This window comes from Cottoperca gobio, chromosome 19 (assembly GCF_900634415.1).
Source record: "Cottoperca gobio chromosome 19, fCotGob3.1, whole genome shotgun sequence".
In the NCBI taxonomy this organism is placed as follows: domain Eukaryota; kingdom Metazoa; phylum Chordata; class Actinopteri; order Perciformes; family Bovichtidae; genus Cottoperca; species Cottoperca gobio.
Genome location: NC_041373.1, coordinates 11,259,297 through 11,276,754, shown reverse-complemented (window position 1 = coordinate 11,276,754; position 17,458 = coordinate 11,259,297). Strand labels below are relative to the sequence as shown.

The 17,458-nt window shown below is 40.5% G+C and overlaps 1 protein-coding gene across 1 annotated transcript in view; it reads right to left on the bottom strand.

The window, feature by feature from the left end:
• Positions 1 to 880: 880 nt before the first annotated feature.
• Positions 881 to 17,458, bottom strand: part of LOC115024156 (testican-2) — a 37,998-nt gene continuing 21,420 nt past the window's right edge. Inside the window, exons 4-11 of the mRNA XM_029455483.1 lie at positions 13,034 to 13,148; positions 9,762 to 9,870; positions 9,143 to 9,257; positions 8,043 to 8,162; positions 7,709 to 7,927; positions 4,807 to 4,869; positions 3,748 to 3,885; positions 881 to 2,669 (exon numbers count right to left, since the gene is read on the bottom strand). Of these exons, the coding sequence (XP_029311343.1) occupies positions 2,524 to 2,669; positions 3,748 to 3,885; positions 4,807 to 4,869; positions 7,709 to 7,927; positions 8,043 to 8,162; positions 9,143 to 9,257; positions 9,762 to 9,870; positions 13,034 to 13,148 (1,025 nt within the window). The 3' untranslated portion in view covers positions 881 to 2,523. The remainder of the gene's footprint in view (positions 2,670 to 3,747; positions 3,886 to 4,806; positions 4,870 to 7,708; positions 7,928 to 8,042; positions 8,163 to 9,142; positions 9,258 to 9,761; positions 9,871 to 13,033; positions 13,149 to 17,458) is intronic.

Below are 17,458 nucleotides of genomic sequence, written 5' to 3'. Positions count from 1 at the left end.
CTTAATTATGATTTGCTTTTATTGTAATGTCATCCAACCGCAGCTTTTGCAGAACGCTGCTTCGAGGCTTTTAACACTCTCCATGAGAAGTGACCTCATTACCCCAAATCCCTGCTGTCCTTCGCTAGCTGCCTGACGGTGTTAGAAATGACTTATTTTACTGGCAGAAATATCTCCAGGACTTTCACTTGTGACTGTATCGCACTTAGGTAAACTGGCACATATTAATTCATTGCAGATTTGATCATTCATATGCCCTCGGACGGCGTTGTCTTGTCCTGGTCATTTAGTGGGATGCTTTTCGGCAACCACTCTGCTGTAATTTGTTCTTCTAGCATGAGGTGGCAGCTGAGCACCAGAATATCTCCAGCAAATATTTCCATCTGCTTGTCAACTGCAGGCCCCCATGATCCAAGGTGATGAAATTGTCTTTATTTAATGCTTTGGTAAACATAATCGCAGTGTAATGGAGCGCTGTCACTGGCCTTAGCTGTAATAAGCTTCAGTATTTAGTGCTTCACACACCAGGTGGGGGACCCAAAGGTCATGAGAAAGTAGTTCCGTGCTCCAGAATATTCATATTTACACACCCAGCTCTGGTTTTTAGCACACAAGCTGAATTTGAACACATGGATCTGATGAGGTAAGTCTGTGATACATATCCCCTGCAGCGAGGACAATCAACCTGCCTTTGTTTTACAAATTCATTTAATTTCCTCACAGGCACCTAAGTGTTTCACGGTGTTTCTTTCCTCAGCAGGATCATTGCAAAAATACTCATCCTTAAATAGAGAGGAAGACGGTGTGTGACAGCAGCCACAAGTCAACCTAATTATCTCTCTGCGTGGTAATAGTTGGAAAAGATTGAGGTCAACATACAGTTTGGCTCCAGTGCCTTTATTAGTAAAGTGCTCAGCCTAGAAGTACATTCTTATTTACTAACATGCAATACTAGAAACAACCAAATGTCTGGCCTACCAATAGCATGAATGAAGACATGGCAACAATATTCTCATAGAAAAGAATTACAATGTGAATTCAAGTATACATACAGAACTTCAAGTAATGCACACATATATTTTTTTATAAACACAAATTACAGTTTTTTCAAGTTGCAAACTGATAATAAAACATAGTTGTGGCACATTCTTTGACATGATTTCAGAGTTAGCAGAGGACAGCGACTAGAGGTTTCTACTGTAGGTGCAGTTTGGGCCATTAAAGTACATTCTACAGGTTTTCAATAAAGGTCCAACTGGAAATGTAGGTCCTGTGTAGTTGTGTGTATCCACGCATGTTTTAAAAACTGCTATGAGCTGTGGAGCACCCTTATCATAAAGGTAGCTTGAAACTATAGTAACCTGAAATCCTCTATTCTTGCTTCACAGATAATTTACACTGAATTTATATACAGAATCAGTTTGGACATACATTACCACATTTCATTGAGCTGCTTTAACGGAATAGTTTGACCTTTTGCGGAATAAGCTTATTTTCTATCTATTTCAAGATAGATGAGAAGATCAATATCACTCTCTGTCTGTACGGTAAATATAAAGCTACAACCAGGATCCACTACTGTAACTTAGTTCAAAGCTGCAATAATTGTTTTTCTTTTTGGGCCAGAAACACGTTTTGAACACAGGGTTTTATATAATTCCTGAAAGACTGAAACCAGGGGAAAACAGCCAACAACATATGCCTGTCAGCATCTGTAAAGCTCAACATCTCAGCTCAGCATCGTCTTTGTTTAATCCGTACAAAAACTGTAAAATGCATATTTAAGGGTGTTATGTGCCGGATGATTTCTCTTCCGCTTCATAATAACGCAACACGTCATTGTTATTATGTGGTTTTTGTACCGATTCAACCAGATGTAAGATTTTAATCAGTGGGCTTTAGTGGTTTTGGTTTGTTCTGTTTTTGTTTAACCTTTAGAGAGAGCCAACTGTTTCCAGTCTTTATGCTAAGCTAAGCTAACCGTCTCCTTGCTCTAGCTCCATATTCAACACAAGAGACATACATTGAGCTTCTCACAAATCTCTCAGCAAGAAAGCAAACAAGCATGTTTCCTAAAATGTCAAACTATTCCTTAAAATTCCGCTCTCTAGTCATTCCAGTGGGACGGCTGCTCTAATACTCAAGCAATTGTTCACACGATACAAAATTACTGGTAATCTCTATATGCATAGATGGCGGTCGGACAAGACAGGAATTCTGATGGACTTTAGCTACCTATGGCGCAGTAGTCAGTGAGTCCTGCTTTTCAGGACGGCAAAACAAAAAGCTCTGTTGCTCAAAAAAACTGAGACAAGAGAATGAAGCAATTACACATATCTAAGACAAAAACGGGTCATCGTCTCACCCTGGACCTGCCCAGCACCACATATCCCACCAGGATGACACACAACTCCATGCCTCCCCGGTCCGATCCCAAAATCTTTTGCTGAGAGGACAGAGCCATCCCTGTAGATTTTCAGGCCAGCGGCTGTGACTCGTCTCTCCGCGTGGGGTCAGACAGTTCTACCAGATATATCCTCCGTCGTCAGCCTCGCCCTCCTCCTCTTCCTCCTCTTCCGCCTCCTCTCCGGTGTCATCTGCCTCCTTCTCCTCTTCATCCTCCCATCCCACTCCACTCCCAAAATCTCCAGAATATCCCGCCACTTCATCTGGAAAAGGATTAATGCATGAGGAATGATTTTGTATCAATGCTGAAACAAATGTCTGACAAATAATTATCAAGCAAAAAATGACAAACCTGAGCTGGTTGTCAAATTTAAAGAAACCTTTATGGTATAGTATATCATTGTGAACTGAATATCTGAAAAAAAGGAGTCTGAGGACATCACTTTTGGGCTTTGAGAACCCCCCCCCACACGCACACACACACACCTTTCTCTATTTTCTGACATTTTACAGACTACAGGTTTTTGAATGGGTGCAGCTTTTATTCCCCCTCCTAGTTGAGTCCTAAACATCTTTAAAATGTTCTTAAGACAAGTGAATAAAACCTGCAAATGTAATATTGTATTATTGAGAAATCAACTTGAATTTTCTAAATGAATGTCCGTATTGAAGTTCTAAAATCTATCTAAAATGGGTGTATGTGTGTATTATGAAATACGAAAGAATGCAGGTCAGTGCAATAAAATAAAAATAAAAAACCTTGAATTTGTAAAGATTGAGACTTCCATCTTGTGTTGATAATAAATCCTGTACAAGTATTAAAACGCTCAATCCACAGAGAAATGAACACAAGCTCGTTTAAAGCTTTGCCTTTAAACGAGGTGTCAGGACTTTGTGATGTCACAACTATACATATACAGGTAGAAAGTGGCGCTATAGTGCCGTTACAGCCATCCCCCCGGCTGTAATGACAACGCAGAGACGCCGAGAGCACGGATACAGAAGATCCGAAAACAATCAGAGCGGACTGGGGAACAGACTTTTTCGGACGGGGTCTTAAAGAGACAGGCGCTAAAACGAGAGTGAATACAAGTGTATTCAGACGGATAGCATGACAGAAATAATGTGTTTTTCAAACATTAAAGCATTAAAAATAAATTAAAAACACATTGAATTGCATTGGAAACAAGTTATAATTGCACTGCACTGGCAAATATTTTCATGTTTTGAGAAAATATGACTTCAAGTACTCAATTACAAGCAGAAAATGACTTCAGGAATGAGAGATTTCATGCTGTGTACAGTGTGAGAAATATCTGTTTAATGCCCCCCGTCGCTTACCGCAGTCGGGGTTGCCATGGATTCTAGTGCCCATCATCTCTCCACCATGCTGGTCGACGCACCAGCACTCCCCTCGGCTTTGGTCACACTGCACTTTCCTGTAGTAACCGTCCTCATCGCAGCTGGGAATGTACATCCCTACACACACACACACACACACACACACACACACATGCCTAGTAGTTAAATATTGATATCCTCTGCACACAAAGCTGCCTCATGCTGATGCCTGAGATGAGCGCAGCATAAACGAGAAATGCCAGCACGCCTTGGCGAACCTGTGATAAAACCATCAATCAGGATAGAGAGGCTGATATTTGGCACAGAATACCACGGAGACAGAGAAAGCTTTTCCTGTTTGTTTTACACAACATGCACATGCTGGTGGATGTGATTTAATACAGTATGCGTTGGTATTTCCTTGTGCTGCCAGAGTGGCATGTAAGAATGTCGTGACAGCCTCAGTGACAGAGCGCCACTGTTTCAGCCTCCCTCAGGAGACTCTTGTCAAACCCAAAGAGAAGTTCTCTAACAAGCACTGAATTCCCCCCCCCCCCCCCCCCCTTCACTACCGTGAAAACTAGAGAAAACACAAGCAATGAGACGAGTGGGCCTCGGGGATGGAAGAACATTTCTCTGGTTTTGGAGCAGAGGAGTGAAAAGCAGCTGTGTTGCATGTTGGGTAGATACTGAAGGGTTTCTCAGGGAGCCAAACTAGCAAGTTAGCCTCACTCTTTCCTAAAGCCAGCGCTGCCCTCTAATCTTCCCCTCAGCCTGATTAGGACCTAACCCGAGACGTGCGCTTGTGATCTATTAAATGAGCCTCCTTCAGCTTCTCGCCTGCTGCTCCGGGCTTTATTACGTAAGTACAACCAGAGACGTGGAGCGAGTGCACGGGCACATGGCACATGATGATGCACTTCAAGGCTAGCTATATGGCATTGTGTGGCTTTGAAAGGATCTGAAGTGAGTTTAAAAAGGTTTTCCTACGCAAAGGCAGTGTTCAATCAAACGTTTCTTGAACTTCACAATACTGCTGTGAGAAATGAAAAAATGTACCAGGCTTCTTCTTAGTCGCCTCCTGCACTTGGATCCTCTCCAGCTCGGCGAGGCACGGCGGCTCTGTGAGAATAAAAAGAAAAAAAAGTGATGACAGAAGATCCCTAAAACTGCTATCCCCCAAACTTTATCTCAATCAATGCTCTTCATAATTGCACTTTTTTCCCCACATTGATTTGTTTTAGAAGTCTTATATTTCATTCCCTCTGAGCCCGATCGATCGCGAGCTTCGATGAAAGAACATATGGATGCAGTCTGAGAATGACAAGGAAATGAGCTGAACCTCTAGAAGTGATAGAAATAGAAACAAAGAAGAAAAAGACACTTTGTATTGACCCCCCCAGGCGATAAAACCTTCCCCAGTATTAGTAGATTTTCACAGCTTTCCAGTTGTGTTTGCAGAAAACTTACACAGAACATTATCAGTTCTCTGAGACGTCATTGTAAAGTCATAAAGGGAAATGCTTGTTAAATTGTAATAATTTCTATACATGTAGCGTGACCTACTGTGCCATATCATTATCATAAAACCCTTATCACTTAATGGATTATAAATGCCGCTTGGTACAGCTAGTAATGAAAAATTGATCAGGCAGTTCGTGTAATCTATTGCATGCAGGTTAAATGCCTGATCAATGTAATGATCCGTGTGCAAATGAGGTTACTGCCGGAAATATCCTGCATTTGTTTAGTGAAGGTCAAAAGGTGCAGATGTTGCAAATGAGCACAGTTGAAAAAGCAGTGTGAGTGTAGGTAACATCCATAGAGACACCTCTTCCTTTTACATTTCACAGCATGACCTACACATAAAATGTCAGGGACATGGCTTCAAAAGTAAGCTTTCATTTATAAATGAGTATTCAAAAGCACACCAGCTTTTAAAAAATAAATAGTTATATGATCTTGTGCTACATTTCTCTCATGTATGTCAGGTAATCAGCTTTCAGCTTGTATGCAGCTGACAAAAGCTTTTCATTTTTATACCTCAAAAACAGAAATATCTTCTCAATTGATATTCTTTGTAGGAAAAGAAAACAATAATAACATTGGTAAATTGGTCAAAGCTGATGCTGCACAATTAGAGCATCTTTTCTAAAGACTGTGATACAGTGCATAGAGAATGTATTCACACTGAATATAGAGACTGAGACTTATATAGACAGGTGTGTGTGCCTCTCCAGATCATGTCAGCTGAACTCACCACAGGTGGACTCCAATGAAGGTGTGGAAACAACTTAAAGAGGATTAAGAGAAATGAGAAGCACCTGAGCAACATTTCAAGTGTCATTGCAAAGGTGTTTTTAATTTATTCTTTTAACAACATGCATTTCTAAAATCCTGTTTTTGCATTGTCACAATGGCGTATTGAGTTTAGAGATTAGATTGATGAGGGGAACATTTTAATTCCAGGCTGCAACATGACAAATTGTGAAGAAAGTGAAGCGATCTGAATATTTTAGTAAAAAAAAAGAAAAAAGAATGACTTGTATCAAATGTATTAATATTCAAATATGAGTTTTACACAAAAGATGACACTGGACATCTAGTATACATACTTTCACATTCTATCACACACAGACAAACCAAGTGATATGGGGGCGGGGGGATAAATAAATAATAGTGCTCCAAATTAAATAGATCAAAAATAAGATGAGAAAGGCAAAGGTTTGGGATTCAGGCTTGGACTATACTAGCAGATGAGAATTTGTATATCTATGTGACTGCCTGTTGTGCAGAGCAAAAACAATATTTTCTCTGTGGAAAACACAGGGATGCTTTGTTTTTGTACTTCTGTGCTAATCAGGGATTGTCCACAGGGAACACCATGTTCAAGCTACAGTTACAGCTGAGGCCAAAGATCAATGATGGATCTGTAGCTGTATGTGTTGGACACTTGGACAGAACGAGAGCCGAGTTGTGACCAGAAAGTCTTTTTGGCCCAGGGGAGTGACACAAAACTACGTGGGTTCAACGAGGCCATGAAGAAGGACTTTCGATTTAAAAATGTGATTCTGGCAGATGACTCAGATAAAAGAGGTCTTGCCAAGATTGTTCTCAGCAGGGAGGAACTGCAGATCGTGTCTGGTAATAATGTCAGAACTGGATATACGGCGGTGGAAAACGGATAGAATGGATGGAAAATTCAAGCATAAGTTCGGACAAACTGCCTAAGGTTAAAGAGAAACCACCAAAAAACTGAATGTGCTTTTGAAGATGTCGATTAGTCCAAAGAAAATCCTGCTTTGCATTAATAGCATGTAGCCTCTCAGACTTGGTTAAAGGAATAATTCAACATTTTAGGAAATACGGTTAGTCACTTTCTTGCAGGGAGCTTAATGAAAAAGTTGATACCACTTTCACATCTGTGTAATAAATATGGAGCTGGAGCCAGGAGGCGATCTTTGCACAGACAGTTTAGTTGTAAGTCTGAGTATAAACCTTTCTAACCTGAAGCTTTACCAGCTCCAAGCTTGCCAGAGTTATTCTTCTTCCCCTCCGCTTCCAGTCTTTAATCTAAACTAATCACTTTCTGATCCTGATCCTAGATCCTAGATACTTAACACACAGGTATAAGAGAGGTATCGATATTCTGATCCAACTCTCAGCTGGAAAGTGAATAAGCATATTTCCCAAAATGTCAAACTATTTCTCTAGTTACTTCTCTGGTGTCGAGGTACAAATACATACATACTGTGTCACATTTCAACATCTACAGACAGTTTATTGAGTGGTTTTTAAAGATACTCATGTGTTTAGCAGCCACAGCAGGCTTGTTTTACCGCCCAGTGGTGGAAGAAATGTACGTCATTGCATACCCTCTATTTCCCTGTGATGTAACTTTGCTATTATTTACACACACTAAGAGATTGCACCCAAAAATAGTGGAGATCCCTTCACTCACTTTCTCTCCAGAAGCAGAGGCACCACTCCGCCGTAGAGACCTTCCCATCTTTGTAGCTGTCGCAGGAGTTGAAGAAGGGTCGGATGCAGACCTCGTATTTGTCCAGGTTAATAGCAGCTAGCTCAGCTTGGTCCAGATACAAGTCACTGTTGGTGTCCAGCCTCGAGAACATCCAGCCAATGGAGTCCTTGCAGCTGGCTACAAGGCTCTTGTCCAGCGCTGTTATGAATCATTTACATGGCATTTTAGTTTCTTTCTATTCATACTACATTTCTTTGCGTAGACAATTGAGTTGTAAGTCTGAGCAAAAAAAGCCGCTTTGTGAGTTTCTCACCTGATGCGGTGCCAGCTCCGAGCTTGCCAGAGTTATTTTGCTTTGCGTTTCCATGAAGGAGTTGGAACCAGTCTCTCAGGCGGTCGCCAAGGTCTGCCAGGTCCTGGCCGGTGCAGCTCTCTGAGAGAGCAAAAACAAGGGAATCCCAGCATTCAAAACTTTGGCAGACGCTTAACAGCAATTTCACTCACCTTCCCAACAGGCAGGCTTCCTATTGCTCTTACTGATTCACAGAATCTAAGGCACAGCTTTCCCTCACTGTAACGCTGACAAGGTGTACTGTTCTTGTTGTCATTTATAAGTGTATGATCTGCCACTCAAAGAAAACATTATTTCGCAATTAACTCAACAGCAGAAAATTACTGTTATCTAATAGAAATACAATGTCAGTCTCTAAGCACTTATTCCAGGCTACAGATGAAAAACTAAAGTAATATTTCATCCTTCTGATCAATCGGCATCTTTACGTGCCCAAGAGCTTGGACAATCAATAGTGTTTGGCTGCAATGATAGATAGTGTACACTCTAAATAATTAATCACTACATGATTGAACGAGCAGTTTAACCACGCGGGAGGTATTTGGCTAACAGTAATCTGTGAAATTGTTGAGTATTGATTCAAACGTGGAGCATTGGGTTGATTGTTCCTATCCTACTGACGGTATGCTGTGTGTTTGTTTGTACTAGTTTATTCATAAGGATAAACCCGTTGAGATGAACCATCTCGTTTTCGAGGGGGTCCTAACATATAATAGGAACAAAAATGAATAACATTAAAGTAATAGGAAAAACAAAAACAAAACAATTCCACCGACACACTACAACTAAGACAAACACGCAAATATCAGAAAAAATAATATATTGATGAACACAACCACAGAGAGCAAAAATATAATGTAATATACAGTATATATAAAATATACAGTGTATTGTTATAGCATAGCATCATCTGAAACATACGTACAATCTAATTTAAAATATGTGTGGTGCATAATAGCTTAGTTTTTTTGAAACCTTGACTCATGAAAGAGATAACAGTGATGCAGACAGGAAGTTGTCCAAAATTGAATAGTAGAAGGTGAAGAAAAAAGTTGACTTGCCACGTTTTGCGTCAGTATTTGTGAGGGCAACAGAAGCTGTGGCACAGGGGCAGAAGCCAGCACACATGATGCTCAGCTCTTTGCCGATGAGGCAAGCCTGCTGCTCCAGCTTACACTGTGAGGAGAAAGAGAGAGATGCAGTTAAAATATTTATGGAGGTGACCGCAGGAAAAAGAGAGATTGCTCATTCAGATGAGACGCTGCACTTCGGGAAAGGCTGCAAGAATGAGTTGTCATTTTTTCCGCCGTCTTCTCTTGCAAGGTCAAAATTAAAAACTATACATAAATCAATATTGAGTCCTGGCAGCAGCCAGTGTACGATGATGCAGCTCAAAACAACGTCAGTCATTAATCATACGGCCATGTTGAGCCGGTGCGCCTCCTCCCAAGAGCAGTGATGAACTGTGCTGCCCTGCTGCATCCACGTATATGTCAGCGCAGCAGGAAACAGCTCTTGACTGGACTCCTCTCATTATTTAAAACGATGACACGGGCGCTTTCCATTTTGTTTCATGGTTTTTATGGTGGCAGAATCCAGTAATAAAGCCGAAGAAAAATTGTCCAAGTAAAACGTACAGTGCTTTAGAAGTGAGATGCTGGTATAATATATTTGTTTTACCTCAGAGGCGTAGTTGTGTCCATCAGAGCCACATACAGGTGAGGAGGCAGCAACAGGACAAGGCTTGCAGCTGCTTTCATGAGTTTCCAGCTGCTCTGACTGTTTGACTCTGAATATGACAGGGAAAAAAGGGAACGTTAAAAATGTCAGTCCATTCAAATAACAGAAAGAAACATTTTTCTACCCGTATCTAGCCATGAAGATAGTTCTATTTTCCCCAGGCTTTTAGGATATCTGTCACTGAGATGCCGCCCCAATACAACAGAGGTGAATGGGATTCTGTTTCTGTTGCTCACAGCACTGAACAATTACATTTAACATTTAGTCTTCAGACACGATAGTAGCTCTGCGAGGCTGTGCTGCTAAATGCTAATGTCAGCATGCTAACATGCTCACAATGACAATGCTAACACACGCTAAAAATCAGCAGGTATGACATGACCGATTTTATTTAAGCGTAAAATTTTGACTGGATGATGGCGCTAGAGGAAAAGTTAGCAAAGTTGTTTCAAAATACTGTGAGGGAGACGTGAATGAATTGCATGCCAATCCATCCAGGAGAACATTGTCTCTCCTAGATTCACGCCGCTAATATGGCTAAAAACTCAAGAGTAGCATCTCTTTCCAGAAACAGTGACCACGATACTCACTGTCAACAGCTCTCATGGTGACTCTTTCTCTTGACAGAGAGTTCTGTTGATTGTCTAGAGTAACAGACAATGTCTGTCTTCCACAGTGGTCGAATGAAAGTCACTGCCCAGCTAAGAAACTCACATCTTGACACCACACTTACTTATGTCTTGTTTCTTTAAAACCTAACAGAAAACTAGTCTTTGCACTGAACAATGCTTTTATTTGCTTGTTTGAGAGGAATAAACTTCCATTTTCTGATGACATCTCGCTCTTGTTCCTGTCAAGTTTTGAATGCACTTACTGTAAGTCGCTTTGGACAAAAGAATCTGCAAAATAAATTATAATTTAATGCAACAGGACACGTTGCTGTACTTTCACTGTGGTGAAATGCCAATAGAAACCTCAGATGTTGATATCTTGGGTAAATAAAACCAGAATTGTCTGCATTGCCTCTTAATATTTGAACACACTGCTTGGTAAAATCCCCCTCGCTTGCTTTCCTCTCACACGGTGATTGACTTCATGTTCAGAAAGCATAAGCATTACGCTCTGCAGTACAACTTCTGAGGCTGTGCTACTTAATGATGCCGGGATGGTTTAGTGTGGTTGCGTTTGTGCTTATTACCCATTATTCGACACAGTGTCTCTCATCTCTGGAGGGACTCTGTAAATGAAGCACTTTATTGAAAAAGATAAACGCCTGTTGCAGCAGATAGTCTTTGAAGGTAGTAATAATTCACTCCATTAATTCTTTTCAGGCTGCAACCCTGCTCATTTGTTTTCCAGTCAAAGCAGAATGAATGGAATAGATAGATACTATTCAGTGAAGTTTACCACAGAAAACTAAAGGGTCTACGTGAAAGGGGGAGCATTTGAAACACTATAAATCCCAGTTTTACATTGTATTAAATGACCAAAATGTTAAAGTGTTATGCTTTGCTGTCATGGTTTCAGCCCAACTCATCTAAAGCTTCTCTATTATCAACATGGGTAGTTCAATAAATGATTATTTTGCCATGGGGGGTCAAGCACACAGTGTACTTCACATTCATGTGGTTTGAGACGTAAGAACACTGTTGCTTAGTGACAATAAATAGAACAGCTGAGCACTAAAGACTCAATAAAATCTGTGTTGCTTCTCGGTGGACAACAAGCTTCCTGGAGGAGCTGCGAGCGGAGTTGCCCCTAACGTTTGCTCAGCTTTTTACTCTGATAACTTAAGATCCAGAAGTTCATGTTTTTACAGAATGATCCGCATGATTGATTATATGTTTTTTGAAGTAAAGTATTGTTTTTTTACACTTTACATTTGTTTCTGGCGTCGTGCATTTGAGTCTTCCTTCCCTGTGTCCGAAGTTGTGACAAAATTGAGGTTTTTCCGACGTTTGCTGAGCTTGTTTCTCTGATAAATAAGATCTAGATGACTCAAATCCTTCATCCAGTGAAATTAAAAACAACCAGGAAGTATATTGTAAAAAAGCTGACTCATGCTCGAAGGGGAAAAGGCGTCATTAAATGCACCAATACCTCGATTAAAATAACGGATTTCTCTACGTTTGAAATAGTTGGAACCAGTTGGGATAAAGTAAAAACACAACTCCATAACATACATCCAGACATTGTAATGTGGAAATGTCCCACATGATACCTCGAAACTACGATGGTGATTTTGTCAAATGGGAGATATCGTAGCTGTCTGAACGTTCCCATATTTCAACTAGATTCTGACATTGATGTGTTTTGCCTCTCAGCTGCGCCGATCAGGTTACTCTATCTGAATGCATGAACAAAGAGTTTGGGGCGCACATCAATACACAGTTTCATACAGTACGTGGTGCACAAACACAAACCCGGTGGTGAGGATTATCAAATGCACTGAGCTGAGAAGACTTTGTCCATTTTCATGTTCATTTTAGTCTGTCTCAACTCATAAATGTATAAGTTAACAAACTGATGAACCATGTAGTTTTAAGTAAAAGTGGCTTCATTTTTAATTCAAACTGAGCCACAGGAGTTCATAATACATCATGCATTAGATTAGATCATGAGGAGTCACCTTTTATTTCAGCATTAATAAATCAGAAGGTATATACTCTTGACATTAATTGTCACCCATTGAGCTAGTATCTCTTTCTTTGGTATAGGAGCATTACTGTAATTCAAGTGGCACCATAGATAAGGACAAATAATGGCCATCAAGATTTAAATCTTACAAGCAACTAAAAGCCAAAGTTTGAAGTTTAATCACCACTGAATCATTAATGTTGACATTTAAATACCATTGAATTTTGAAACACTGAAATCTTCTTTTTTAACAATCTATCTAAATGTCTGTATTTTCAATACTATTAATTCAAGTATTATATTTAATTTACAACATTAAGAATTCAGTCATGCATTGTTCAGCATGAGAAATGGCATCACTCCTGACTCATGACACTCTCTGGCCCTGGTGCTGAATTTAATCAATAGCTCTCACAAGCAGACACTGAAAGGCTTTTAACTGACACACAGCTAACAGCTGTTGACACCAACACCACAGAAATGTCTCTCCTGTCTGCGCAGAAATCGTCTAAAGTGTGGCGGCATGTCTCGCGAACACTAAACAAGCCTCCCTCTGACTTCAGGAGTCCACCTACCTGTGCTCCAGTTTCTTGCGATTGACACACATGGCCCTCTGGTAGCCCTGAGCGACGCACACCTTATGGCGGCTGCACTTCACATTCTGGCACGGGTCCTTGGTGGTGTCCACGGCTGCGGGAACAAAAAACACTGAAAATTATCAGAGGTGTCGATCACAGCTGAGGTGTTTTGCTTTAATTCGCTATTTTTGTTACCTCCTGGAGAGAAAAAAAATACAGAGCTTCCGGCTGTTTTGTTTTTTTTACTCGTCTTTTGACAAGGAGCATGTGTTCAACAGATTGATAGCAACAAATAAACAAACAGAGATTTTATGTGCTGCATAATCAAATCAGTGTATTTACACATTTGAAATAATCTTCCATCCTCTACTCTCGACACAGGCGTGTGCAATAAAAATCATGAGATGTGTAATGAAACATATTCGAGCAGCGTGCACAAATGAGCCCATTGATTTTATAGTCAGCACTGCTGAAAACATGGACGCCTAGCTGTCCTAGTGAGGCAGCCCGTCGTCAATAGCACTGCCTGCAGTCTCCAACGGCTGTGTCTGATAGCCAGAAAGCCTGACAGCACTGATTGAGCATCTCTTTCTCTCCGCTTGTCACATCTCTCTTCCCCCATGTCAACTTATCACTGTCTCTCCCCGTCTTGCCTTTTCTCTCTCACACACAAACAGTCACACTCCATCTTTGTCTCCCACGTTCCCTTTCTTTCTATCCTCTTCGCTCTCTCCCCAGCATCTCCCTCTCTATCTTTGGAGAGTTGAACTCTTCCATGCCGACCTCTTTCCCACTGATAGACTGAGATGGAAATAGCACCGCGTCCTCCACCTTCATCAAGCTGCGGTCAATGCCATCTGAAACTGGATGTCACACCGTCCCAGGCCATTTACCGCCGTGCCGGAGAGGCCTCGGAAAAATCACAGGCTCTTAAAAATTAAAGAGTGAGTGGCAAGTGAGAGAAATTTAAGCTGTGAAATCCTGAGTCAGCTTTAAGCAGCTGCTTTGTAGTCAACACGGTCAACAGACGAGGTGGCTGGCAGCCACCTTCCTGCAAATCCGGAGACTAGGTGATACTTTGATGCTACAGCAGGGAGGTACAAGGGATGAAGACTCGGAGGGAATCCAAAAATACTGGTAGGAAGCTGTGTGCCGGTGGGGCTTTTGTTCTATAAGACCATGTATGAGTCTAAGCTGCTGACAGGCGTTCATAAAGACCCCAAATCCTGCACCGCTTCTGAGCTTCCTAGCTTGCGATCCACTAGCCTTTGTTCCACAATGCATTTTTATTTTGGAGGTTAGGACAGCAGGATACCTCATAGCCTCATTCAGACATGGTTCTGAGTTAACTTGCCCCATGTTGTGACCTCAGCACAACAGCAAAGAAAAATCTAATCATTGGATGGATTTTTGCTGAAAGTATGTTGCACTTTTGCAGCGTTTCCAGCAGCATGCAGAAAAAACAAACTAATCCGTGTCACATACACAAGTAATAAGTGGTCAAACACACTTTAGACGGGTCACAAGACTTGGAATTAAATCAGCATTTTTAGATCTTTTATACGTTTTCAGCTATCCCAGCTGACATTTAACGTTTTTTTTTATATTCTTTTTTTATATATATCATATTTAAGCTTTTATATTACGTGTGTGGTGGAATTATTCTACTTCAGCCCTTCAAAAATTCGCAAAAATGTATACGCCAACACAATTTCTCAGGATTTATGGTTTTCGAACAAATAGCTCAAAATCGCAGAGGACATTTCACCAACGAAGAAGAGCAGAGCAAGGGCAGTTAGTTTGGTCTGTTGAAATATGTTTTGTTTTGTCCCAAGCAAACATTTTATCATTCTGGCCAGACAGACGATATCTGTGGGATCAAAATAAATATCTTTGAAGACACAACGAGCTGCTGGATAACAATTTTTTAAAAAGGATGTGCAGAAAGCACGTCGTCACCTCTAGCTGTCACGGCAAGCAGAATTAACAAACTAGGGGCAGTTACTCCTAAACATTGCAAGATGCTTTAATATTTCCACAATTTTCATTTTGATTTTTATCTTTTGAGTTCTCTATATTTGCATTAAGGTTTTCTTTACATTTTAGTCTGTCTAAACAACTCAAAGGTGATACTGAGGTTATTTCGTTATGTCAGAAATGACGAGCAAGAGCTACAAAATAAGCAGAAAATCCCATAGTTCATCTCCGCAGACCTACAGATTGATTAAACCCTGTGCCGTATGACTAACAGAGGTTCATAAAACAGAAGCAGGACTTCAGCTGTATAAGCTCCCGAAAAGGCAAAAGCTAGTAAATATGTAAAAGGAAAATAAATTAGTATCAGTGAAATAGCACTGGTATTATTTTTTGATGTCTGTCAGAATTAAATTACAAATCCGTTAATCTAAATTACACGTCTCAGTGGGTAAGAAACTCATAAAAATACAAGACACATGCTCAGCCGAGAAGCGCAAAGACAGACCGCTGAATGAATCTTCCAAGTCATTCGATATAAAACATTTTGACCACTTGATTTGTATTATATATACACTTCATCTGTTCTAACTGGTATTCAGGATTTATTGTCTCTAACACTATCTGTACCACTGCTATTTCTCTTTTGATTTCAGACACATAAAATCCCAATAAACTGTCATCGTACATCTCATTTTGACTATTTCTTCACAATAAAGAGAGCAAAGAAATCTCATATTTTCAACCCTCACATAGTTCTCTTTAGTGAAACTCATCACTCAGGTTTTCCTACCCAGGGATTCTTCTGGTAAATCTTACAGCGACTGTGACAGTATATTTTCTTGGTGGCTTCTATCAGAGTATAAGTTTTAACATTTCATTTCATTAACAACAGTTCCAGTCATAGAACATAAACTTTTATGGGTCCAGGGAACCAAATTGTATGTTTTTTTCTTTAGTGGTGTAATATACCTTTAACTATTACTACTTTCTTCTGTGCCATTTTATTCTTTTATGGAGCAGTCGCTGTACCCGCCGTCCGCTCACACAGAACTCACAGCTGCAGACTGTGTAGTGACCCGTGCAGAGCACAGTCTGAATGAATCGGGTAGAATCAAATAAAACTAGAAAGCAATCAGGGGGCACACACCGGTACCAACGCTCTATATACTTTCTCTGAGAATATTATCACTTTGGATTATTTTATAGCTATTTAAATTGCTGCAGCTCCACCTGTAGGTGAAATGTCATCAAGTGTTGCAGGATATTTGATACTGTATATGCATGTATCATCTAAATTTGGTTTCAATTGCACATAAATCTAAGAGGTTTTGTGGTTTATGGAAGAAATGCTACGCCTGCAAGAATTTGGTGACCAATTACAGAAAAACTGCAATAGAAAAATACTTTCAGGATATATTTAGTGAAAAAGTGGATGGAATTTGTAGGAGGGGTGTTGGAAAATGGTGTGGGTGGTTTGTGCAATCAACGATATCCATGTTACCGGTGGACTTTGATCGGCGGGTGAGCTCTGGGTGCCGGTAACACGGAGGAAAAGCCGAACGTCGTGCTCCTACGCCTCACAATTTTGGAGTTTTGAGTCAAACTATAGAGAACAACTAGAGTTTGTTGGATGTGCATCTACAACCAAAACACTCACTTTAAAATATACTTTTTTAATTGCTTTACCATATGTTTCCATAGAAACACAGCTTGGTGTTTTCAGTATAGTTTCAGATGGCCTAACGCACTGCTCCCATGTTCAGTATTTCAAGATATCTGCCTCCAAGCAACAGCTTAAGACCAAACACGTCCCTCACACGGTATTCTTATACAACTCCTACATACTGAGAATGAAATCCAAACACAAAGATTTAATTTGCATTAAAGATCAAGTGTGTTTTCCGCCTCGACTGCTCTTCCGGTTGTTGTTTACATCATGCTGCATTTACAATTCAGTGCAGGGCCGGGACATGTGAGGGCCATTATGAATTTTTAAATCTACTTGTAATCACGTCAGCAAAGGTGATGGGACTGCACTGAGAACCGTGTCCAATCTCCCTGAGATTATTATTATTATCATTACGCTGCCATCAAAAACACAATATAAGCTGCCGGCTTTCTCATCCACGATCAGCTTCCTCCCTGTTGTCTGTGGGCTCCCTGCTGAGCATGGCGTCTTGCAGTTGGATCCTCCGTCAGTGGGCCTTCATCAATTTGTTTTACATTCAAATAGTCAGAGTGTGCATTTAATAAAGTACTTTAGTGGTTCTGGACAAAAAAAAGAAAAGAAAAAACGCAAAAGATCGGCCAATAAAATAGTAGCACTGGTCTGAAACCGAAAAGATTTAGCTCTGATGAACATTAAAAGCATGCGAGGGCCAAGCTTTAAGGAAATTAGTTTCAACTGGATTTGCAATTACTGTCCTCTTAGAAGACTCTTTTATA